A 26,751-nucleotide genomic window follows, 5' to 3' on the forward strand; every position below is an offset into this window, starting at 1 on the left:
CTATCTCCCGAATACTGTGGTTAAAGGCATGCGCCAGCACCACCAGGCTGGGCTTCAATTCTTTAACTATAAATCTATGAATCATTATGAGTAAGTTTCCAAGATCCTTTTAATTAGTCAGTTTTACAAATGTAAAAGTATGAAACATCACTTTCAGACTTCATTGTTGAGACGTTCATGATCATAAACTCTAATAGCAATGGGGCCAGTAAAAAGCTTCGCAGTGGATAATGGTGCACTCCTGAGGACTTAAATTTGACCCCCAGAGATCATGTAAAGGTGGAAAGAGAGAACTGACTCCACAAAGTTGTGCTCTAATTTCTATATGCACACTACAGTAGAGCTATACAGATCACACACACACACACACACACACACACACACAAAATGAGTATCAGTGATGTAATATAGTTTTCCCAATACATAAAGGTTTGGGGCACAAAAATAAATGGTATGCAGAGTAATCCTATTATTACAAATTTTCAAGTCCAAGTTCCAGGTATAAAAATACTGTGTGAGGGGCTGGGGAGATGGCTCAGTGGTTAAGAGCACTGCCTGCTCTTCCAAAGGTCCTGAGTTCAATTCCCATCCTCATCTGGTGCACAGGCAAACATGCAGGAAGAATGTTATATAAAGGGAAAAGTATGTCAACAATTAACTACCTGTATGAAAATCACTTTTGAGTGATTTTACAAACGTACACTCCCAGGCCAAACACAATCCAGCAGAAGGTAGGCCTGGAAACCTGTGTTTCTGAAAAGCTTCTGAGGAAAATCTGATGTTCACTCAATGCTTCAGAGTACAACAAATAAGAAACTTACCTGTGTGGCCTTGTCCCTCATGCAGGGTGTGGCTTGCCCACGAGTGTCTCGGGGCCAGTGCCCAGCAAGGTATGGAGCTGCAAGGGTATCCAGGGAGGAAGTGCGACGGATAATACTGGAGGGACTTGAGGAAGGCGGGCGTGTTTTGTCACCTATGTATAAAGCAAAAACAAAACAGATTTAGGAGGAAAAGTAGAAATTAAGTTTTAAACTTTTTAGAAGTTCTCCAACTTAAATATGCAAAAGTAAGCAAACAGGAACAAGCCAAAATACAAAGCCCAGGCTAAACCCAAAACACTGCCCATAAACACAGAAGAAACAAGATGATAACACAACTCACAGTTGATTCCAAGTGGTTACACGCTATAATCTCATTTACATGATGAGTTTTAAAGACTATTAGTTTAGAACCTTTAGCCTCCAGCCTAGCATTTCTCTTTAGCAACTAGCTATGCATTATACTACGTTTTACTCTAAGAGGACAAATGTGAATAAAGACCCTTAAAAAGTATAGTGCAAAAGTCTTCAACTGGGGAGAGGATGGGAAAACAAATACCTAACAGTGAAATGGTTTAGCAGCTAAAAGCACCTGCTGAAAAAGCTTGAGTCCAATTGCTAGAAACCACATAAAATGCAAAGAATCAATTCTACAAAGTTGTGTGCAGATCTCTATACACACAACCTGTGTCGTGTGCCTGTGTACAGCTACCATACAACATACATATTAACAATACACAACCTTTCAAAGGACTTCTGAAGTTGTAAATACAGCTCAGTAGTAAATGAAGCACAGAACTAGCATGCACGAGGCTTTGATCCTGTTCCAACTACATAAATAGAAACAATAGTAAAAATAAAACCCAAAATAATACATTAAACATTAAATAAAGTTTAAAAGAATTTGTGGGCCAGGAGTGATGGCACATGCTTTCAATTCCAGCACCTGGTGGACTGAGGCAGGGGGATGTGTGAGTGTTAAGGCCAGACTGGTCTATAACACATCGAGTTCTAGGCCAGCAAAGGTTATATACTAAGTCCCACTCTGAAAACACACACCAAAAAAAAAAAAAAAAACAAAAAAAAACAAAAACAAAAAACAAAAAAAACAAACAAAAAAAAAACCAAGGGGGAGGAATTACAAGGATGAATTAGTGAACTGAGAGATGTAAAAGAAAGTACTCAAAAAGGTAACACAATCATGAAATGAAAATACAAACAGAACATAAGAAATGGAAGAGGAAAAATAATAAGATTTCTTTTTGCAATGTGCATACAATGTAAATTCAAGAGGACAAATCAGTCAGAAAAATAATGTTCAAAAGGATAATTATTGTTTTCCAGAACTGATGAAAGATATGGTCTTCAGAATGAAACTGAGGCAGGATCCAGACATACCATGGTGAAATTACAAATTCCTGCAGATTTAAAAAACAAAAACCCCTTAAAGCAACAAAGAGAAAAGGGATGAATATTTCTGTCAGAAGAGCAGAGGCTCACAACACTAGGGAAACTTCATGGAATAAGAAATCAACAGTTTATGACAGCTTGGGCCAGCAAGAAAAAGCAGTTGCCACCACACCTGGAAACCTGTTCAATCTCCAGGGCCCACATGGTGGAAGGGAAAGCTGACTCCCTAAAATTGTTGTCCAAACTCCATACATCTGTGTGGTACATGTACACCCACATCCACACACTCACTCACACACACACACGTAAGATGAAACACTGACAGTCAGACAAAGATGACTTAACAACCGAAGACAATCTCTGACAGAAATTATTTTTTCAGAAAATACCACAGAAAGGAGGAAACTGAAATGAAGTCTAAGAAGCACCACAGTAAACCCAAGCAGTAAGCCAGTGTGAACAGGTATTTACCACAATAACACGGTAACTACTAACTTACAGACCTTAAAAACAAAATCAAACCAAAATTCTAGATGACAGTACAAGAATTAAGATGAGGGTGACTAGAATAAAGAAAAAAACAAACATAGGATTCAGCCTAGGGAGTGTTTAACTCTTGGCCCCAACTCTGAATACACAGCAAGCATGTGCCAATGCTCAGCTTCAAACTGCTTCTCCAAGGTACATTTCCCCTAATGCTTTTTGGCCCCAAGAACTCAGCTGCTTTTTATTTCCTTAAATGGCCTTGACCTAAACCTAAAATGGGTTTCTTCAGAATCACAAGAGAACTCTCCACAAGCAAACTGAAGGGATTCAGCGGTTCTATTTCAGAGCCAGCCAGAGCAAGAAGAAGGCCAGTCAGAATGACATCAGAGGGCACACTTGACAGATGCAAACGGGAGGAAAGGCTACAAAAGAGACATTTCCTACTAAAAGAGGGGAAAGACAAGAAGGTAGTAGTATCACTTTTATATGTAGAAACAAAGCAATCAGAGTATCAAAGGGATTATAGAAATCCGGCCCTAATTTAATCATTAATACCCCTTCACATTTGTGTACCATTTATTTAGCATCAGTTAAAGAGGTATTCTCATTTGAAGAAAAAAACAGAAACAACCCTATCAGGCATGGGGTAGAGGGAGGAGAGAGAGGGTAACTTGTTGCAGAATAGTTAGCTACTTGCTGTGATATTAAGATTTGAATCCAGGTTTCTTGGGGTTCTTTCCGTCAATGAACATTCCTGGATCTCACCCTAAATCTACCAAATCAAAATTTCTAGGCAGTGAGCTCAGCAGTTTTCTACAGAATTGGTTGTTTCCATGGTAGCCAGCAAACTTTTTCTTGAACACACCCACTGCCAACCTCTGGCCTCCACATTCGTGTACACATACTCTCTTAAACATGTACAAATGCATACACTGCACACACCAGAAGAAACTGTTCACTATAAAGAAACCTACAATGGAGCAAATCCCAGAATTCCAGCTGATCAACTACATCAATTTTTGTTGACATTTTAATTCTGTTAACAAAACAGACTAAGCCTTAATAAACCTCTTAACGCCACCACACGTAGCTTTTGTGTGTGATTTTTGCACATATTGCTTGACGGTTTAATTTTTAAGACAAGGTTTCGCTGTGTAGCCCCAGCTGTCCAGGAACTTGCTCTGTAGACTAGGCCTCTAATTCCCCAAGTTCTAGTATTAAAGGTATGCACCATCATTCCTGGCTTTGTTTTTTTTTTTGTTTTGTTTTGTTTGCCTAAGTACTGTTTTTTAACTAAGAAAATGATGACATTATATAAGGATTATTATTAGGTTTTGAAAGTTTTTTTCATACTTTATACCTGAGTTTAGAGAGGCTATAGTCCATGTGCCAAATCTGATCCTCACCCTAATTTGCATGTATATTTTAACTGACTAGAAAAAGAATCAACTTATTCTTAAATATAGAAAACAATTACATAAAATTCAAATTTTAAGGTCCATAAATAAAGTTTTATTGGAACACAGACACTTACATATGTGCCTGGCTGCTTCCGTGCTGTGAATGGAATGTTAAGAATATGCAGCAAGCTGGGTATGGTGGTGTACACCTGTAATCCCAGCACTCAAGGGGGATCTCTGTGAGTTCAAGGCCAGCCTGGTTTATAAAGCAAGTCCAGGACAGCCAAGGCTACACAGAGAAACCCTGCCTGGAAAAACAGAAGAGTACTCAGCAAAGATCTTCCGTGGCACTCACAGCTTCACAGTGCTGCTCAGCTTTGTCATTCTGCGTAACTTAACTGCACAGAACACCGTATTTAAAGGTGGCAAAATGCAAAACATCAACACAGTCCTTATTGCGGCTCTGGGAGGTTGTGGGAAAGACTTAGCTGGAGGACGGTGGGTCACTGGGAGGCAGGCCTTGAAGTTCACAGTCCTGCCTGTTTGCTGTTCTGTGTCTACTTCTTTATCTGTCCAGATATGAGCAGGCTCCTGCAGCTGCCAACCTGCCCTCCGGCCATCATGGACTGCATGCCCTCCGACTGTGTGCTAAATAAATCCTCTTTTACTTCTGCCATGCACTTTTTAACAACAATGAGGAAAGTCTCCAGTGCAGAAGGTAACAGTAAAATCTCATCCTGGATCAGTTTTAACACGTGAGCACTGTAAACTCATCTGCAGATACGGAACTCTGAAACAAAATACAGCAAAGCGTTACCCTAAGGAAATCTCCCAACCCTTTTCTACTAAAATGTCTGCAGAAGGCTCAGCAGGTTAAAAGCACTTGCCATCCAACATGATGACCAGAGTTTGATTCCTGGAACCCACATAATGGAAGAAAAGAACTGATTCCTGCCAAGTTTCCCTCTGACCACCTGCACACTCTGGCTAACAGTCCCCATCACCACCCCCACACACTAATAATTGTAATATATCTATTATTACACTTTAAAATTCCATGAATTTCACTTTTCATAGAAGCACCTACATTATTAAATAATGTACTGGCTGGTTTCATGTCAACTTCACAAGCTAGAGTGACTGGAAAGAAGGAAGCCTCAATTGAGAAAATGCCTCCGTAAGATCTGGCTGTAGGGCACTTTAATTAGCCCAGTCCACTGTGGGTGCCACCCCTGGGCTGGTGGTCCTGCATTCGACAACCAGGCTGAGCAATCTATAAGGAGCAGGCCAGTAAGCAGCATCTTACAGCTGCCTCTGCATCAGCTCCAGCCTCCCGGTTCCTGCCCTGCAAGAGTTCCTGTCTGATGTGGAAGAGTAAGCCAAATAAACTTTTCACTCCCCACCTTGCTTTTTGTCAGAGTGTTTCATCACAGCAATGGTAACTCTAACTAGGACAAATAGTATCTCGGGATTTTGCCTAGCCCATGGTTTACAATGCATGACTTTAGTGTACATTGGTTTCTATAGAAATACCTAATGCTTTTTTTTTTTTCCTTTTTCTTTTTTTTGGGGGGGGGAGGAATTGAGGGACAGATGAGGGTAAGCTTGGTTAAATTATGTTTAACTTTAATATGGACTTAAATCTTTTTTTTTTTTTTTTTTGAGATATGGTGTTGTCCAACCAAGCTTCAAATGGCTCAAGCTATTCTCCTGCTTCAGCTTCCCAACTGCTGAGTCAATGGTATATGCCATAACAACTTAAAAAAACATTAACCGAAGGGCTAGGAAGATAAGTGGTTGGCGGTAAAAAGCTAGCCATTCAAGTATGAGGACCCGTGTTCACATCTCCAGGTAAAAAACTGGCATGGTGGGTGCCATGCGCTTGTAATCCCTGTGCTAGGAAGAAGACAGGAAGAATCCTGTGGCTTGCAGGCCCCAGGCTAGCCAAACATTTCCAGGTCCAGTAAAGACATGATCTCAAAAAATAAGGTGGAGGGCAACGGAGGATAACTCCATGTATGTACTCACCTGCACACACCATCCACACACACACAAATGGGCACAAAGACGCATGTGAGAGTATATTGACAATATTATTAATCTAGTTCTATATAATGTCCAGTTATCGTGCTCATAAGGCCATGTAGATGTGAGAATACTTTTTGACAATTCTGTTTTACACTACTATCAGAATAAGGGTCTTGAATAGTTCTACGTATAAAAATTTAGTTACAAAAGACTCAGCTCCACTAACACAACAGTTACACACCCGTGCTGTGAGCCTCTCAAAAGCTGTTTCACAGCAGCTCAGATAATAGTGCTTTCACAGTGGCAGTTGTTTCTTTTCTCTCCTTTTCTTTTTGGTTTTTGGACACAGGGTTTCTCCGTGTAACAGCCCTGGCTATCCTAGAACTCACTCTGTAAACCAGACTGGCCTCAAACTCACAAACATCCACCTGCTGGGATTAAAGGTGTGCACCACCACGTCCAGATCACAGGGCCAATTCTTTTCACTAAAGCAATGCCTTAGTGAAACCATCATTTACTATTTACTAAAGGCCCATGGGGCAACTGTAAAACTTAGAAATATAAAGAACAAGCCATAGCCTGCTGAGAACAATTTATGCTTCTACCTTGTTATTATTCTCTTTTTAATCCAAGTTCTGAAAACTGACAGATTTCTGGCCCTAACTAATTATGAAGCAGTTATGGGAGGGAGTAAGAAATCTCGGTGAACGAAGGCTGCATTTATAAGGAAGCCCAGAGGAGGAGACCCTGGCAGAGCATCTCTAGCCTCAATCCTTTTGAGCCCTGGCCATGGCAGTAGCCAGGGTGTGCCATGCCTCCAAATCTTTTGCTCTGCTAGGATCATCCTCAATCCCCTTTCTTCCTTTTTTTTTTAATATTTTATTTTTTAGATTTATTTATTGTGTATACCATTCTGTCTACATGTACACCTGCACACCAGAAGAGGGCATTAGATCTCATTACAGATGGTTGTGTGGTTGCTGGGAATTTAACTCAGGACCTCTGCAAGAGCAACCAATGTTCTTAACCTCTGAGCCATCTCTCCAGCCCTCAATTCCCTTTCTCTAATTTGGCTAATTCATGTTCACCCTTGCAATCGCAGCACAGAAGCGATTCCTCTAGAAAAATCTAACAGTCTCCCAAACCCAAGGAACAGAAGAGAGGTCAAAAGGACCCCATTCCCATGTGCTGCTGCAACATGACTCCAGGATAAGGTCCTGTGCTTCTCAAACAAGAGTGGAGTGGCAATTCTGTCTCGTCCCAGTGACTGACACCTGGCATATTAAATATATAAAAGGCCAACAGGGGAAAAATGAATGCTCCCGGTTACAAGGAAAAGTAACTTATAGCCCAAGTGTGGTGGACTTGACAAGTGTGTGCAACAAACTCAGATACTTTTCTGTTCAAAGTAAATCCAAACAATGGCTCAAACATGCTTCACTTTTCTTAAAAAAAAAAAAAAAAAAAAAAAAAAAAAAAAAAAAAACGCCTATGAAAAGACTACATACAGCAAGGCATGGCACTGAAATTTTCATTCAGGGCCTTGGGCTTTGAAATTCAGAGCTCCAACTTGTCAGCTCCAGACAAACTGGTTCCTTGTAACCTCAAGGGCACCAGCTCAGCTCTGAAATCATGGCCTCTAGATGTCCCTTTACACAAGCGCTATGGCCCTGCCACAGTTAGAGCCTATCTATCTGTATAACTTGACTAAACAATGGCTTCAAAGCTGTGCTTCCCATTATCCACAAAGTCAACAAGTAGAAAGGGTAGATACACTTGTTTAGAAAGGAGAAAACTTTTCCTTTTTGATTGTAAAAATGAAGACCTGGAATTAAGCCTTAGAGCCCACCAACCCCCCCAAATTTCCAACAGGACATCCTCTAGTGACAACCACTTTAACAAATGCTTCTCTGCAGCTGACATTTCAATCTTATTTTTATACATATGGGTGTTTTCCCTGCATGTATGTCTGTGCACCGTGAGTGCTGACCTTCTTCTAGATTTTTTTTTATTTTAATTTTATTTTATGTGCATTAGTGTGAAGGTGTCAGATTCCCTGGAATTGGCATTACAGACAGTTGTGAGCTGCCATGTGGGTGCTGGGAAATGAACCTAGGTCCTTTGGAAGAGCAAACAGTGCTCTTAACCACTGAGCCATCTCTCCAGCCCCTCTTCTAGATTTTTTACATTTTAATTCTATTGTGGCTGCTGGCCAGTGGTGATGAACACCTTTAGTCCTAGCACTCAGGAGGCACACGCAGGGGGATCTCTGAGCTTGAGACCAGCCTGGTCTACAGAGTTTCAAGACAGTCAGAGCTACATACACAGAGAAACCCTGGGGGGGGGGGGGCGACTGTTAATTAAATCGTTTTTGTTATTGTAAGAAATATTTAAGATACGTCAATCTTTTTAAAATTAATGTATTTATTTTTAATTTACTTATTCTCTTTACATCCCGATCGTGAGTGCCTCCCTCCTCTCCTCCTGGTCCCACCTTACCTCCCTTTCTCCCCGCCCCTCCTCCCCTATTCCAGAAGATTCCCAACCCACCCATCCATCCCAGCTCAAGTTTCATCAGGACTGAGCTCATCCTCTTCCTCTGAGGCCTGGCAACAGAGTCCATCAATTTTAAAAAAGGAAGGTTCTATGTGTCTGGGGTTTCTAAAGGGAAAGGAGCAGGAGAAAGGAGCTGGGATGAGTATGATGAAGACACATTGTTTACATGAATGAAACTGTCAATTTATAAATAATATTAATATAATTAAATAATTATTATATATTATTATTATTGCACAAAGAAAGCAAGCTAGTCACCTGAGCATGAGCCAGTAAGCAGTTTTCATGGTCAGTTCCTGCCTGACTTCCCTTAATGATGGATTATGATCTTGAAGTGTAAAATAAAAAGAAATTCTTTCCTCCCTGAAGCTGCCTTTTTTTTTTTTTTTTTTTTTTTTTTTTTTTTTTGGTCATGGTGTTTGTCACAGCAACAGAAAAGACACTAGGACACTCCATTAATTCAATAAGTCTTTATTAAACATCTATTATGAACAAAGTCTCCTGTAGGTGTTGACAACACAGTGGTATGGACAAATGTAAACAATGTCATTAGGAGTTGACAGTCTATCACTGACCGCAAGATGTAGAAAAGTAGTTTAAAGTCCACTCACAGTCAAATGAGAATACAGACAATTAAATGCATGTCATGATAAATGGTGTAGGAATGGTGTCCAGAGTGCTAGAAGGCGACTTACAGAGTTCTATCAAAAAGAACCCAGTGACGCCTTTAACACTCCCACATTGCCCTAGACAGCCCCGGTCAGTGGCAATGCTGCTGAAGTGCTGCTACGCTCTCTGCATCCACAGAGCAGACAGCCCTCTTCCTCCAGATTCCAGAAATGTGATTTCACTTTTGAGCCCTCACCCACACCTTCCTCAAATTCCAAAAGAATTATACCAACAACCTTGTTCTCTCAGCCAGCCCTGCTTTGTTTCAGGGATCAGACAAGTCTTGGTACATCAGAATAGTATGATCTTAGCCAATAGTCTGTTTGAGAGAATTTGTCTACTGTGATGAACAACATTCTTCAGCCTCAACCTGTCTTGAAAAACAAAAACAAACAAACAAAAAGGAAAAAAATAAGAGAAGAAAGCAACACAACCTTTGACAATTTCAGAGGCAGCATCTCACCATTTATGAAGATACAGTCTTCTTAAGAACTACGTCACCTGGTCCAATTCATACTCAAGGTGAGGATAAATGCAAAAGGGAAGCAGCACCAGGCAGGGAGACCACCTGAGAGTCAATATGGAGGGTGGGTATGTCTGGAGGAAACAGTTCACGGACAACTAGCACTTGATTCAAGTCTTTAAAAAAGGGAAACTTGACAGTGACTACAGAGCAAGGCAAGCTAGAATGGGACAAAGTGGGGGGTGGGGGAGACAGAATAACAGATTGATTTTGTTCCCTATTTCAGGCTTAAGTACTAGGAAATAACTGGTTCAGTTTGATATCGTTACTGGATAGCAAACAGAGACACTGTAAGCATTTTTGCACATTAGTATAAATTTTAGTGTGCCTAAAATCCTGTGACAAGAGAAACTACAAGCACACATACAGACACAGCTAAAGAAACATAAAAAGTAATATGGAAGAAACCATAAGAAACAAAAATATTCTCTTCCAGAGAGCTGAAGAGACAGCACCACTTGGCTGAGCTGCTGTGACAAAAAGGCGGTATATTGCCCAGCAGCAGACACTGAATGACGACCTGCCAGGTTAGATGAACCCACCAGTCCAAAAGGGACATGAGGGCTACAGGGGTTACCAATCACTTTTGGACTGAATTTGAGACCTGCTAAAGAATTCTTATCTGATACTTTAAACCTGGTCTTAAGCCATAGCTGGGAAACCTCTACTGCTGTCCTATTACATGGACAAGCTGCCAAACTGTCTTCTAAATATGTTTTGACATGCAGATTAGAGATGCCCTCAACCTTGTGCAGGATTTCACTGCACTGCCAGGGTTAATGCAGAGACTAATAACTGATCCAAGTGCTCAGAATATGACTTTTGGGTATTCAGCCCTAACTAGGACATCTATATCAAGAACACACACACACACATACATGCACACAGAGAGAGAGGGGTGGGGAGGAGATATCCTGGAACATCCTAGAAGAGGGGACAGGAAAAAAAATGAGCCAGAAGATAAGAAGGAGTACTGTGAAATGCTGTCTTCTGGTCAGGACAAGGCCACTGCATTCATGAACTCGTTACAGCTATGGTTTCCTGGACAAGAAACAAGCAACACTAATTGGATTCAAGTTCCCAAAAAAAGGAGGGCGAATGAAGGGATGAAGGGGAAAGGCTATGAGTTGAAGGTTTCTGAGGGGAAAGGAGTGGGAGAAGGGAGTTGGGATGAATAGAATGAAGATATATTGTATGAAATTGTCAAAGAATATATAAAAAAGATATTCCACATATGTGCCCATGTGAGCATGCAGAGGGCACTGTACTTCCTTTCAAGATAGATGTAAATAAATAAAGTCATCATCAGGTAGAAATCATACTGGATGGATAGTCTGAAGGACAAAGAAAAAGAAGATAGACACAATCTTTTTTTAAGTTGCTTATGAACAGGAAGAAATGAAGTTAAAGCTTTAAAAAAAATCTAGAATGACCAGCCCTTTATTGTTTTGGCTTTTTTTTTTTCAACCTATTGTCCATCTATCCAGAGCTGACTAGTTTGTAAACCAGGTTTTGCCCAAACTTGCTGCAATCCTCCAGCCTTAGCTTCTCCAGTGCTACTAGGATTTACAGATGTGAACTACCCAACCTGATTTTTTTTTTAAACTGGTGCTAGCTCCCTAGGTGCTGTATAGCCCAGGCTGGCCTTGAAACCACATCTTCCTGTCTCAGCCACAGAAGAAATTACCAGGGTGTGCCACCACACCTAGAATGACTAGCCCTTACTTCATGACGGTACACAGGAATTATCAATGTTTTCTCATTCAATTAAAACAAAGCAAACAGTAAGAGGAAATGTTTTAGGATGAAGTCTGGACTTAGCCCTCCAGCATGCACAGCTTCAGCCAAATATAACCAAAGTGCATGCTACTCTAGTTCATGCATGCAAAAGCTTCTTCCTGTGTTGTCTTCAAAGAATTAAAAATAAGACCTAAAACACACACTATTAATAGGTCTACTAACACTAAAAACACCTGTGTGTCAGCATCAGCGTTTAAAGAATGATAGTAAAGGAACAAAAGACAAAAAGTCTGCACAATTTCAACAAAACTTGCTTTTTTGTTGTTGGGTTTTTTTTTGTTTGTTTGTTTGTTTTGTTTGTTTGTTTTGAGACAGTTTTTTGTGTAGCCCTAGCTGTCCTGGAACTCTGTAGACTAAGCTGGCTTTGAACTCAGAGTTCCATCTGCCTCTGCCCTGAAAGTGCTGGGATTAAAGGCGTACACCGCCACCACCTGGCAATTTCAACAAACTTCAAAAATTTCATACTTCAAAAGACACTTTTAGAATGGGGCAGCCATAGGGGCTGGAGAGATGGCTCAGCAAAATAGAGCACTGTTTTTCCAAAGGACCTGAGTTCAATTCCTAGCACCCACATGGCAGCTCCCAACTGTCTGTAACTCCAGTTCCAGGGGACCTGACACCCTCACTCAGACATACAAGCAGGAGAACACCAATGTACATAAAATAAAAATTAAGAAATAATTCAAAAAAAGAATGGAGCAGGGACTGGAGAGATGACTCAGAGACTAGGAACACTGTTCTTCCAAAGGTTCTGAGTTCAATTCCCAGCAACCACATGGTGGCTCACAACCATCTATAAGGAGATCTGGTGCCCTCTTCTGGTGAGTAAGCATACATGCAGGCAGAATGCTGTATAAATAAAACTTTAAAAAGAAAAAAAGAGAAGAATGGGGCAGTCTATACACATCCATATCATTAGCTTCAATTCTCTCCTCTACTTTCTATGACACTGTCTACTTGCCTCATATATCTAAAGACGTGAGCTACAGTCGTCAATTCTGGACCAAGATTCCCAACTGACCCTTCAGGGTTGCCTAATTTCCATGGCATTCCTTCACTGAATATTCCCTGAGCATATATTACATATATTACAGATACAAAAATACAAGGGAAAAAAGGTTTCCGCTATTGGAAAGCTTCTGTTTTAACAGAGAAAGTGAGATGCATAAAGCCAACAAATATGCCATGTGCTAACACTCAAAACAAAGCAGGACAGAGAAGATGTCTTCATGGGGTTGTCACCTTACATACACATGACGGGGGCATTTTGGCGAAGGTAACATTGAAAAGGACAGAACAGAAACCAAGAAGATACAAAAGTAGCTGGAGACTGATTCAGCTGACATATGAGAAGCAGTGGCCCTGAACACCTCCAACACTCCAATTCCCCCAACATCACAAGCAACGTGTTCTAAGTTCTTAAGGCCGCAGAGACGGCTCAGTGGTTAACAGCACTGGCTGCACGTCCAGGTTTCACCTTTTTCTGTAAAAAGTAGGATGTATTTGTCATCTACAACATTTCACAAAATATCTATACACTGTGGAACGCCTATAGGGAACTAATCAACATACTTATCTCTTAAACACTGGTTCATCTTAATACCACATCTGACGCTGCCTAACTCTGCCAGGGACTACCCTTTCTACCTCACCCACTGGTATGCCTATAAACAGGCAACAGCATACAGTGGTGCAAACACGGGCTGTCATTAGACTGGCTAAAATCCCTAAGCATGGCAGGGCATGCCCAGAGAAACGGACTCACAGCCAATCTAGGCTACATGATAGACCTAGCTCAGAAATAATAACCAAAAGTGAATTGAGGAGGAGAGGAAGAAAAGGAAGGAAGGAAGGAAGGAAGGAAGGAAGGAAGGAAGGAAGGAAGGAAGGAAGGAAGGAAGGAATCCCCTGAGCTGTTCAATACAGAATACAAATTACAAGTTCTTGGCTTTGGCTACCTGCACTTCCAGTTTCTTCCTTTATAAAATGAAGCTGTTACATTTTTATGATTTTTTTTTTTTTTTTTTTTTTGTAAGATTTTGTTTGAGACTGGGTCTCACTTTGTAACCCAGAATAGCTTGGAACTCACCGGGTAGACCAGGCTGGCCTTGAAAAAAATTACAGGCCTGAACCACACAGTGGTTGGGGAGCTGGCTCAGTAGGTAAAGGCGTTTGCTGCACATAACTGACAGCTTGCTGGATCCCTGCAACCCACAGGGAAGTAGAGGAGATCAGATTCCAACGCTGTCTTCTGATTTCCACATCACATCGTGGCATGCCCCACCTTGACCACACCCACAGACACAGTTAGAAAAGATTCAGCAGTTAAAGGGGCAGGTTGTCTTTCAGAGGACTAGAGCTCAGTTCCTAGCACCCAAACCAGGCAGCGTACCATCACCTGTAAGCCCAGCTGTAGGTGCCCTCTGAGGGGACCTACAAACACACTTGTCTGCAAATAAGTGAATATGCAATAAAAATCTTAAAAAAAAAAAGAATGAAAATTAAAATTGTCTGCCATAACACAAAAAAATAATTTCAAGTATTAAACTACACATACGCCTCCCTCTCACCTCCTGCCAACTTTCTTATTTATTATATATTCAATTATGATCCTATATGAGAATAGAATTTGAGCAAAAACAAAAAGGTTTTCTATTAAGTTTTTATCTCAAAAAGTAAATAAAACAGACCCTGGGAAGATGGCTTTGGTTAAAGTGCTCACTGCGCAAGCGTAAGATGGCAGGCATCACCAGAAACCCATGTAAATGCCACCCACCTGTAATTCCAGCCTCAGCAGGTGAAGACAGAACTCCTAGAGCAAGCTAGAGAGCTCTGGCTTTCCAAACAAACTGCCTGAGTAAGCACGAGAGTGAGCAAAGGGCGCTTCCTGACGGTGCAGCACAGTAATAGAGGAGCTAAAATAAATGCACTGCATCCCAAACAAGCAGTTCTAGGGCTTTAGAGATGGCTCAGCAACTAAAGGCACTGCTCTTCCAGAGAACCCTGGTTCAAATCCCAGCACCCACATGGTGGCTCAAACTGTAACTCCAAGATGTGACACTCTCATATCGACGTCCATGCAGGCAAAACACCAATGCACGTAAAATAAAGGTAAATAAAAAAATTTTAAATGTTATATATTTTTTTAAAAGTAGCCCTACATTAAAAAAAGAAAAAAAACCCTCAACTCCCAACATACCTAAAATGTGTTTAACTTGGGATGAAAGAGCGCTCAGGTGAAAAATGTGCTTCTTTAAAGCAAAAGAACCCAAGGCTACCCCCAGGCACCCATGTAAAAATGCTGGGCGTGCTGCACGGCTCACAATCCAACCACAGGCACTGGCTAGCTAGTCCAGACTAATCAGAGCACTGCAGGCAGGGCAGAAACGCCCTCTGTCCTCCACAGGCACACACCTCTACGTGTGCGTCAACACAGACACACACCTGCAGACAACACGCCCCAACATGCATTTAAAAGTGTGTAAGTCTGAACACAGTATATCGAATCATCTTCAGTTTCAGAACAGCCAGGACAGAGAGAAACTAGATCTCAAAACAGTTCACTAATTAAAGTTCGTGACGCTTGCGAATGTGAGTGCGGTAACTAGATCTGCCATGTCCCCAAAGGCACATGGGTGACTACATGCGTGCATGTGTGCACACGCAGAGAAATAAACCTTATTTTACAACCTAAGGGGGCTGGAGAGAGGGCTCAGAGGTTAAGAGCCCTGGCTGCTCTTCCAGAGGTCCTGAGTGCAATTCCCAGCACCCACAAGATCGCTCACAACCATCTATAATGAGATCTGGCGCCCTCTTCTGGCCTGCAGGTGTACATGCACACAGAACAATGTATATACAATAAAATAAATAAATCTACTTTAAAAAAAAAAAAAAACCTTAAAGGGCCAGCAAGATGGTTCAGTGGGTAAAGGTGACTGCTGGATTATACCAGCAAAGTAGAGAAAGGTTAAACTAGTCAGCCAAACAGCTTTTCAGGCCAGTGAGCGTTGCCCCAGCCAAACAAACAAACAAACAAACAAACAAACAAGACGTGGTGGTGGACACCTGTGGTTGTCCTCTAGCTCCCGCATACACCCACTGACACACAACATACACACAAATTACTATCAAAACTTAAAGTAGTCCCTCTTTACCTAGGGATGCCAGACTATAGGGTACCTGCTTAACCCTAGATAAACTGTATTTTTATTTTCATTTATATTTTGTTGTATGTTTGGCAGAGAAATTTTCAAGACAGGAGAGAAGTCAGGCTGTGTCAAAGTTATTGCTCTCTACTCTCATTCAGGTCTGTGGTGGAAAAGAGCAACAGCTATAGCAGAAAGAGTATTTAAATACTGCAGTTTGTTGAGGAAAAGAGCTTAAGCAAGTTTAAAGTTGCAGCCAAGGTGCCCTGAGAGGCTGTAACTGCTAAAGAGAAACTGCCTGCTCTATGCTAGAACAACAGGGAACATGCCAAAGAGAGGAGGACTTCATCCAGCCCTCGCTGAAGCTTTAGCTGTAAGGAATCAACCATCTCTGGAGGAAAAAGAAAGGATATCCTGGGCTGGAGAGATGGCTCAGAGGTTAAGAATATTCGCTGTCCTTCCAAAGGTCCCAAATTCAATTCCCAGCACGGTGGGCTCACAACCATCTATAGTAAGACCTAGTGTGCAGGTAGAATGTTGTATTAATAAATAAATCTTTTTTTAAAAAAAAAAAAAAAGTAAACCCTTAAGAAAAGAGAATTTGTGGAGGCTGGAGAGATGGCTCAGTGGTTGAGAGGTCCTGAGTTCAATTCCCAGCAACCACATAATAGCTAACATCCATCTGTAATATGATTGATCCAATGCCCTTCTTCTGGTGTGCACGAAAAGAGACTTTGTCATATTTTATCATGTTTTCCCAACACAAAAGTGGGATCTAATGAAGTTACTGTAACAGGTACTCAAAAAATACTTGTGAATCTAGAGAGCTGTTCAAAAGGAAGCCAACTGACATGCACAGGACCCATTCAGTAAAAGTATCCTGGAAAGCCTTTCGTCCTCATCAGCAGATCTACCCATTCTTGGTTACTCAGAGATTTCTTCAATCCTACTATCATTCTGAGTTTGAAGGCTGGACTGGTATTTACAACCATAGATCGGGAAAGCCACCACCTTAGCCAACGACAAACAGTCAAGCAAATCATAAGGCAATCTGCTTGAACACTGCTCAGGTTTTTTTGGCCCAGTAAAGCTCTCGTGGTTGAAGATTTCAAAGACTAAGGAGGGAATGAGGCCAAGCAAAGCAGTGTGCACTTATGATCCCTTCACTGGAGAGGCACAAGGATCACAAGGACAAGGGCAGCCTGAGCCACAGAGCTAGCCATCACCACCCACCCTGCTCTCTCCACAACAAGCAAAGGAGCAATGTTCAGCTGGTTTGGCTTTTTCCTTCTAAAGGATGGTTTAAGGAAATACTTTCACAATGACATGACTAAAAATTCCATCTCAAACAATATAAAGAACATTTTTCTTAGTTATGTTCCATCTTTGCCAAAATATCTCCAAAAACAATGTTTTTAATTCAAATTTGATTCAGTTCATAGAACAGTTTCCGGGAAAAACAATCTAGAGAACTGGAGAAGAAACGTCTTCTGCCTTGATCCCGTGAACACTTATAAAGCACTCATAAAACAGCAAACTTTATTCTCTGGTTATTTTCTTTTTTGTTGTTTGTTTTTCAAGAGAGGGTTTCTCTGTGTAGCCATGGCTGTCCTGGCTGAAGACCAGGCTGGCATTGAACTCACAGATATATGACTGGCTCCGCCTCCCTGAGCACTGGGATCACAGGTGTGTGCCACTGCGCCTGGCTCCTTTGGTTATTTTCACACTAGTATTTCTTAATATATTTATTGAGAATAAAACATAAAAATTCAGCTTTCTACACTTTGGCACTAAAACCAAGACCCACCCATACAAACTACAAGATTGATACAGAAAAGCAAGGACCTTTTTTTTTTTTTTTTTTAAGACTAAAACGCCCCCCCCCCCCCCCCCCCCCCCCCCGCTAGAATAGACTGATTTGTTTACTGGGACATAATCTTTCTCTGCAATCCTAGCTGTCCTGGACTCACTCTGTCGACCGGGCTGGCCTCAAACTCACAGAGATCCGTCTGATGGGGAAACGTGCCGCCACACCAGCTACCAGTGCTTTATTTACTCTATTTTTTTTTTTTAAGGCAGTTTCTCTGAATAGTCCTAGATGTCCTGGAAATAAACTCAGGCTGGCCTTGAACACCACCCGCCTCTGCCTCCCAAGTGCTGGGATCAAAGACAGACAACCACTGTGTTATTTTTTAAGGCTGTTCTGAATTTTCCACAGCACCACAGTCTATTTATCAAACACAAATGTAGACTTAAAAGGCTGAAAATGATTTTATCTAACATTCCCTATTTTCCAACCAAGTCTACCAACTTTTCCATATCATTTTGCCCTCTGATTATACTTCATTATACTTCAACCAGAAACTGAGATTCAAGAAGGAATTCTAGAATCTATAATGGCCTATTTTTGTGCTCTTCAAAACTACAAGCTTAGCACGATATCAATTTATAATAGGAACATATGGATGAATTTTATCATTATAATACTCTAAGACTGTTTTGAAGTGGTCCTTAAAATAAGATGTAAATTGAGCAGAGAATGATGGCACATGACTGTAACTCCAGAACTTGAAAGGCAGAGGTAGACAATCTCTAAGTTCGAGGCCGGCCTAGTCGCATAGCAAGTTCCAAGGTAGCCAAGGCTAAACAGGACTCATGTATACACACCTGCATACCACAGCACATAAGGAAATCAGAAGACAACTTGAAGGAGGTAGTTCTCTTTCCACCACGTGGGTGCCAGGGGTTGACCTCAGACCAACAGACTTAGCAGCAACTGCTTTTACTCACTGAGCTATCTCTGCAGTCCCGTGAAATACTGAATTCTTACTACTCAGTTCTCTGGTCCTAAGTATTTTAATTTATGAAATGAGCCTAATTTAGAAGCATACATCCAATAATATTATCCTTTTCCTTTTCTTTGCTGATACTGAAAACTTCCAAAATCTACTGTCCTATATATCACTTTCAAAACAGCTTTTTTAATGGTTTGTTATTTTTACATGTGTGTATGCAATTGTCTGTGTGACTATATGCCTAAACCAGGGTCATCTAGGAGGAGCTGGAAGTGATCTTCACCACTGGGCTACCACTCCAGCCACTCAAAGTGTTTGATAAAATAAATTCTCATGAAGGAAGAGAATTACCACCAATAAATATCTCCCCCTCCTCCTCTCCCAACAGGGTTTCTCTATGTACCTCTAGCTGTCTCGCTCCATAGACCAGGCTGGCCTCCAACGCACAGAGATCTGCCTGCCTCTGCCTCCCAATGCTGGAATTAAAGGCTTGTGCCATCATGGCCTGCTCAATTTTCATCTTATGTTAAAGACCATTTCAGAACAGTCTGGCTCCATTAGATCTTCACGTTGGGGTGCACTGTGTGATGGTGTGTCTCTGTATATTCAACGGTTACTTTTGTACAGTCAGAACTTTTTTAAAAATATTTGTTCCTTCCTCACGTGTCTAAGGCAATCCAGACTGATTGGCTTTGATAAAGAGCCGACAGGGGCTTGAGAGATGGCTCAGCAGTTAAAAGCACTGGCTGCTCTTCCAGAGGACCTGGGTTCAATTCCCAGCACCTACATGGCAGCTCACAACTGTCTGTAGCTCCCAAGATCTGACATCCTCACACAGATATACACACAGGAAGAAACCAATGCACATAGAATAAATAAATTTTAAAAATAAAAATAAAAGAATAAAGAGCTGACAGCCAACAGCTGGGCAGGAGGGTAAGGTGGAACTTCCGGATAGAGAAGGCACTCTGAGAGAAGAAATCCTAGGCTGGAGGTTTCGGAGGTTTGTCAGCAGGACAAAAGAGTGAACAGGATCAGAAAAGCACAGAACTAACCCTCTCTGTCATTATTTTTACCACTGGCGGGTCCTAGAATGTCCTGCTATACTTTAAAAAGCAACAAAACAGAAACAAAAAACAAAACTGTTTTGTTTTAAACAAAAATAACAGAACTTTTTTGTTTTGGGTTTTTTTTTTTTTTTTTTTTTTGCTTTGCTTGGTTTTTGTTTTGTTTTGTTTTTTAAGACAGTTTCTCTTCACAGATAGCTTTGGCTGTCGTGGACTCGCTTTGTAGACCAGGCTGGCCTTGGGATCCACCTGCCTCTGCTTCCCTGAGTGCTGGGATTAAAGATGTGCTCCACCTCGCCAGGTTACAAAACTTTTTTTTTTTTTTTTTAAATGACACTTCTTAAATGTTTTTCCTCTAGATGAAGTTTACACAATGATGGAGATAGTGCGCTGAGGAGATTAAGGTAAACCGGACATGAGCTAGATAAAATCATTTGGGTAGGGAGAGTCTCATGTGAGAAAATGCGTCTCTTAGACTTGCCTGTAGGTAGGCAGGTGTTCCACTTTTTAAATGGTGATTGGTGCAGATACGCCGCCCTCCTGTCCATGCTTCCGCTTCAGTCCCTAGCCTCCAGGAACTACCCTGACTTCCTTCAAGGAGGGACTGTGACAGGTAAAGTGTAAGCAAAATAAACCCAAGAGTCTGCTTGGGTGCAGGACTTTAATCCCAGCACTCGGGAAGCGATCTCTGTGAAGCCAGCCTGGTCTATAAAGAGAGTACCAGGACAGCAGGGAGACCCTGTCTCAAAAAAAAAAAAAAAAATTAGAACTGACTTGTTTTGAGTATATATATGAAGCTATGACAGAAGATTTACTTCTAACTACACTCTACGTGCACCTCTATGTAATCACTCTGGAATTTCACCAAATACTCCTTTCTGTGGCCATGCTAGGAGTCTGCTTCACCACCTAGCAATCATCTCTTCACCAGCCTTTAATCCTACATGGCTCCATAAAGTAAAAACAAGCAAGAATAAGGACAGCAAGAATATCTCTTAAACTAGACAACTTTTAAATTGCCCAGCTTGCTCTGACTCCCTGAACTACTTTGTAAGGCTAATGTTTACTTCATACCATTTACATCCAGCAAAGCAACTCTTAAAATTAAGGGAAGGGAGTTGGCGGGATGGCTGACAGAGGGCCTAGGAGCTTGCATGACAACCTGTGTTTGACCCAAGGACCCATATAGTAAAAGGAAAGCACAGATTCCTGCAAGTTATCCTCTGGTCTGTATACACACAATAAATGTTTAAAAAAAAAAAAATCTTTACATTGAGAAAAAAGGGACATTTCAAGACAGCACAAACTGAAGCCATTCATGACCATGAAACCCAGTACTGCTGTAGGTACCTGAAGGAAGTCTCAACCTTGAAGAGCACAGAAAAGAATGCTTTCATGAAAGGAATAATAGATGAATAAATGAGAATAATCATGTCCAACATAGTACCAGCAAATTCCTACTAAATAAGGGAGGAAGAAAAAAAACCCAAGAATGAAATTACAGAAGTTAGTATATATGCCTCAAGAACCTTAAAAAGTAAAATAGTCTTAACTCACCAATAAAGTGATAGAGACCTGCTAACTAGATTAAAAACTGTATCTAACCGTGCATTGTCTCTGACAAACATACCTCACTGAGAAAATACATCTATAGACCAAGAGTCAAAAGATAGCCATCAATCTATCAAGTGAACACAATCTCACGTGGCTACATCTGAAAAGGCGGACTTCAAAGCAATTTTATTCAGAGATGAGGGTCACTACATCTTAATAAATAGAAAAACATAATTTTACATGTACCAGATGTTGGGGCTCCTAATTAAATATAACAAATAGTAATGAGCATCAAAGTCTTGACATATCTTGGTGCAGTAATTATAGATGACTTCAATACTGCTCTGTCATCTTCAACAGGGCATTCAAACAAAATCACCAACAAACTTCAAAGTTAAACTGCACCACAGATCAAATGAACCTAATATATCTATGTAATATTCCAGTCAACAAAAATGGAATCTATTCTTCTCAGTAATCCATGGAAGCTTTTCTAAAACAGATTACACCTTAGATCTCAAAATACATTTTAAGAAATATAAAAGAAAAATAATTTCTAGTACCTTATCAGACCATAGTAAAATAAAACTAAAAAGACAAACTACAGAAATTAGATAAATATTCAAGAGCCTAAACAACAGGGTCTAGAATGACTAACAAGTTATTAAGGAAATCAAGGTGGAAATTTAAAAATCCCTACAATTGACTGAAAATACATCTTAACAGAACGCTTGGAATATAGCTAATACAATTCCAGGAAGAAAGTTTATTGCTATGAGCCCTTACACTAAAACTCCAAAAGAACTTAAATAAATAACCTAATGATGTACCTTTAGGCTTTAAAAAAAAAAAAAAAAAGTAAACTTTAAAGCAGTACATAGCAAAAAAAAAAAAGCAAGGTCATGCTGGGAATTAATGAAATGAAGACTTAAAAAAACACCTAGAATCAGCCAGGCTCAGTGACACACACCCATAATCCCAGCACTCTGGGAGAGAGGGGCAGGTAGATCTCTGTGAGTTCAAGGCTAACCTGGTCTACAAATCAAGTCCAGGCTATGGCTACAAGGCTACACAGAGAAACGCTGAATACATAGAATCAGGGCTGGAGAGATGGTTCATCAGTTAAGGATACTGTTATGCTCTTCCAGAGGACCCAGGTTCAATTCCCAGCACCCACAAGGCAGCTCACAACTGTCTGCAGCTCCAGTTCCAGAGGTTCTGGCCCTTTGTGCAAACATAGGCAAAACACCAATGCTTACAAAAACAAAGCTTTTAAAACGTTGAAAAGAAAAAAACACACAGAATCAATCAGAGTTGGTTCTTTAAAAAAAATAGATTTGACAATCATTAATCAATCTAACCAAAAGAAAAAGACACTAATAAAATTAATAAAAAAAAAAAGAACAAAAACCAGTTAAGATCTTAATAGTACACCTGAAGCTCCAAAACTGCTAACCAAAGGATTTTAAATCGGCATACCACAGAGATATGTACACATCCTTATTTCTTCCCACAATATTCAAGATAGCTAAGAAGTAGTATCAGCCTAGATCATCACCAGATGAACAGATAAAGAAAATAAGGCACATATGGAATTTCATCCAGCTACAAGGAAGAATGAAATTAAGACATTCAGAAAATATACTGAACTGGAGAAAAAGATGTTTAGCAAAATAAGCCAGATTCAGAAAGAAACACCTCACTTGTATTACACGTGCATACATATATACGCAGGACATAAAAGTATAAAGGAGACTCTGAGAAAAGAGGGGAGAGGAACACGAGAGAATAACAAAGCTGGGCACCATGGTGCAACCCTGTGATCCCAGCACTTGGAAAGCAAAGACAAGCTAGTGAGTTCAAGGCTAACCTAGTCCACTTGAGACCCTGTCTTACAGAAGTGGGGAGTGGGCTGAGAATGTAGCTTGGTTGGTAGAGAGCCTGCCTGTCTGTGCATCAATATAGTGCTAGCGGCACACACCTGCAATCCCAGCAGTAGGAGGCAGAGACCTAAGGCATTCAAGGCCATCCTTAACTACATAGTGCATCTGAGGCCCGAAAACGCTGAGCTCTTACTGGGAAATATGCAAATAGGCAAACTATCTGGGAGAAGGGGATGGGGGCAAGGAGAGAGAATTAAGAACAAAATATGATGATGTGTAAAAAAAACACAGAAACTCATTTTTCTGTAATTAAAAAAATACTGAAAATGATGTAAACATTCACCATCATCTTTGGTCTGTAATAAACTTATGTGGTAGTCATGTTTGTACAAATACAGGATCACCCCAGAATTATAAAAAACAACGGTCAACTGGATTTCTATGAGATGATCTGAAAATCAAACAGTAGTAAGTGCCTGTTGTATTCTTTACTACTTATAAACTTTAACTCACATAACTGTAAAGAAAGAAAAGGGGTGGAAAAGAGAAATGAGAGGGGGGAGACATCTGATAAGCACAATTAAACTGCACAATTACATTGCTAGCTCTCTGAAGGCAAGGACTCCAAAAACACTTCATTAAACCTCCCCAAAATAGCAGTATTACTGTAAGCGCACATATAGAAATGGACCAATTAAAAATATCGCACTTCTAATAAATAAGCTACATGTAGACTTAGCTCAATGAACACACAGTAACTTTAATGTGAAAGATTATTAGAGGGCCTGGAGTGTAGCTCAGTCAAGAGAACACTTGCCTAGCATGCAGAGCCCCAAGAGTTTGAGCCCCACCATCGAATATACCATTAGTGGTGGTGCGCACCTGTAATTATAGTATTGACCAAAATTAAGAGTATCCAAATATTTGATACAAAGAGAACTTTCAGGAAAGTTTCAGGATAGTAACTATGACACAAACTAGGGATCCACAGGCCAGTTTAGCATATGAGGATGAAAGGGTGGTGTGAGTAAGAATGGCCCCGTATACAGCCTGGAGGTGGTGGCACACATCTTTAATCCCAGCACTTGGGAGGCGGAGGCAGAGGCAGTCGGATCTCTGAGTTCAGGGTCAGTCTGGTCTACAGAATGAGTTCGAGGACAGCCAAGGCTTCAAAGGGAAACCCTGTCTCAAAAACAAACAAACAAACAAACAAAAAAGACTGGTCCCCATAGGTTCATATATCAGGGAGTGGCACTATTTGAGGAGGGTTAGGTGTGGGCTTTTAGGACTGGGTGTGGCCTTGTTGGAGGAAATATGTCACTGGAAGTGGACTTTGATGCTTCAAAAGCCCATGCCAGGCCCAGTCTCTCAGACCCTCCCTCCCCCACCCCTTGTGATCAGGATATAGCTACTTCTCAGCATAGAACAGTGACTAAGACAAGTGGAAACCTGACATATTTTCAAATATTTGAAAGTTTTTGTTTTCAAAGTTTTCAGAATAAATTCATGTTAAGAAAGTAATTTTCACCTCAGGAAACATAAAAAGTTATCAAGGAAGGAAATATCTATAGCACACAGAAGGTTCTGATACAAACAGTATAGTCAGAATTTAAACATTAATACTAAGTAACTACTAGCAAGCCTGCATTTTCTGTAGAAATTAAGTCATTATGACACATAAAACTGAGGGGAAAATCTTCTTAAAGCAGAAATAATAAAGCACCAAAAGAAAACCCCAAGAAGAAACCGGATGTGATGGTGCACACCTGTAATCCCAGCACTTGGGGAGGCAGAGGCAGGAGGATCTCTTCGAATTCATGGCCAGCCCGGTCTACAAAGTGAGTCCAGGACAGCCAAGATTACACAGAGAAACCCTGTCTCAAAAAAAGGAGGAAATGGGAGGTAGATTTGATCAAAATACATTATATGCATCATAAATATTAAACATTTAAAAACTCCTAAGGGTTGAAAGTTATTTCTAGGAGCTGCAGTAATGAGAATAGAGGTGTGATTTGATTACAAGCATACTGCTATTTGTAATTTTTAATTATTTGCAGGTACTCTGACTTAAAAGGGTAATTTTTAAATGTAGTATTAAAACAAGCAGTGCAGCCAATAATCCCAGCACTCTGGGAGGCAGAGGCAGGTGGATCTCTGTGAGTTCGAGGCCAGCCTGGCTGGGCTACAAAGTGAGTTTAGGACAGCCAAGGCTACACAGAGAAAGCCTGTCTCAAAAAAACAACTCAAACAAAAAGACAAGCATGCTATCAAAGCAGAGGGAGGCTGATGTCTGAGTTCAAGGCCAGCCTGATCTATAGAGTGAGTTCTAGGACAGCCAAGGCTAAACAGAGAAACTCTGGCTGGGGAAGGGGGGCCCACCATGGTATTTTTTTCTCAAGTATTTTAAAGACAGAATTTTAAGGAAAGAAGTTGCTGTTTTCTTCCTTTCTCAACTTCCTTCCCGTATTATTGCTGTTATCTGTCATCTTGAACCACACCCATACCCATTTCCCCTCTTTAGTCAATAAAAGAGGAATTGCTAATGGTTTCCGAGACCAAACTGTATGTAGTGAGGCTCATCACCTGTCCCTCTTCCATGACCATTCTCCCTTGACCTGCACTTTTCCCTGTGAATACTTTTACTAAACCAAGAAACATGCTGAAATTTTCTTCATCCTATAATAAAAGGACCCAAAAAATGCTTTGTTTCGCTTGCTTCCTTCCACTGACATAAGAACAACTTATAATGGTTAGTATTCACTTTACCCTGACAGGATCTAAAATCACCTAGGAGACAAGCCACTGAGCATATCTATGAGGCAGTGTCTAGACGGGGTTTACTGGTGTGGGAAAACCTAACCAATTTTGAGTCACACCATTCCACGGGTTGGGTCTTGGCCTGATTAAAAACAAAAGCAAATGACACTAGCGCTCACCTCTTTCTCTTTCTTTAAGGCCCTCAGTGTGACCATCTGCTCCACACTCCTGCCACCGTCATTTCTCCACCGTAACTCTATCCTCAAACTGCACCACAAACAAATCCACCCTCAAGTTGCTTCTGTCAGGTATTTTGTCTCAGCAATGCGTGACTAACACAAAGAGGAGGGGTGGGGTCCAGGGTGTGCCCATGATAAACCTGACTTTGGTGCTTATGTCTTTGGAACTGATTTGAAGGAATATTAGAATCGTGGACTACAAAAGTTTCAAATGCTATAAGGAGAGAGCCCAACTGGCCACTCTGATGGGAGCATGGAAAATAATAGCCATGCATGGACAATGAAAGCCTGGGTCATGAGGTTCAAAGCAGAATAAGAACTCTTAGGATCTGGGCTAGAGTCCATTCAAGTTATATTTTGACAAAGAACCTGGCTACGTTTTGCCCATGTCCTAAAAACCTGGGTGGTGCTAAATTCAAAAGTAATTTACTGTGTTTGGCAGAGGAACTTTAAAGGCAAGATAGAATTCAGGCTGTGCCACAGTTATTACTTACTACTCTTACTCGGTGCTATAGTGGAGAGCCACAGGTAAGGCAGAAAGATGAGAAAATAACCAATTTGACAAGGGAAAGAGTTTGACTATAAAATTATAGACAAGGCAGTTTGAAAGCAATTGTCTTG

General features: G+C 40.8%; 1 protein-coding gene across 1 annotated transcript in view; it reads right to left on the bottom strand.

The window, feature by feature from the left end:
• The window catches only part of Fam117b (family with sequence similarity 117 member B), a 77,606-nt gene that overhangs the window by 39,849 nt on the left and 11,006 nt on the right, over positions 1-26,751 (bottom strand). Inside the window, exon 3 of the mRNA XM_055616798.1 lies at positions 822-973. Within this exon, the coding sequence (XP_055472773.1) occupies positions 822-973 (152 nt within the window). The remainder of the gene's footprint in view (positions 1-821; positions 974-26,751) is intronic.

The sequence above is a fragment of the Psammomys obesus genome, unplaced genomic scaffold, assembly GCF_907164565.1.
Source record: "Psammomys obesus unplaced genomic scaffold, mPsaObe1.curated_primary_1811, whole genome shotgun sequence".
In the NCBI taxonomy this organism is placed as follows: domain Eukaryota; kingdom Metazoa; phylum Chordata; class Mammalia; order Rodentia; family Muridae; genus Psammomys; species Psammomys obesus.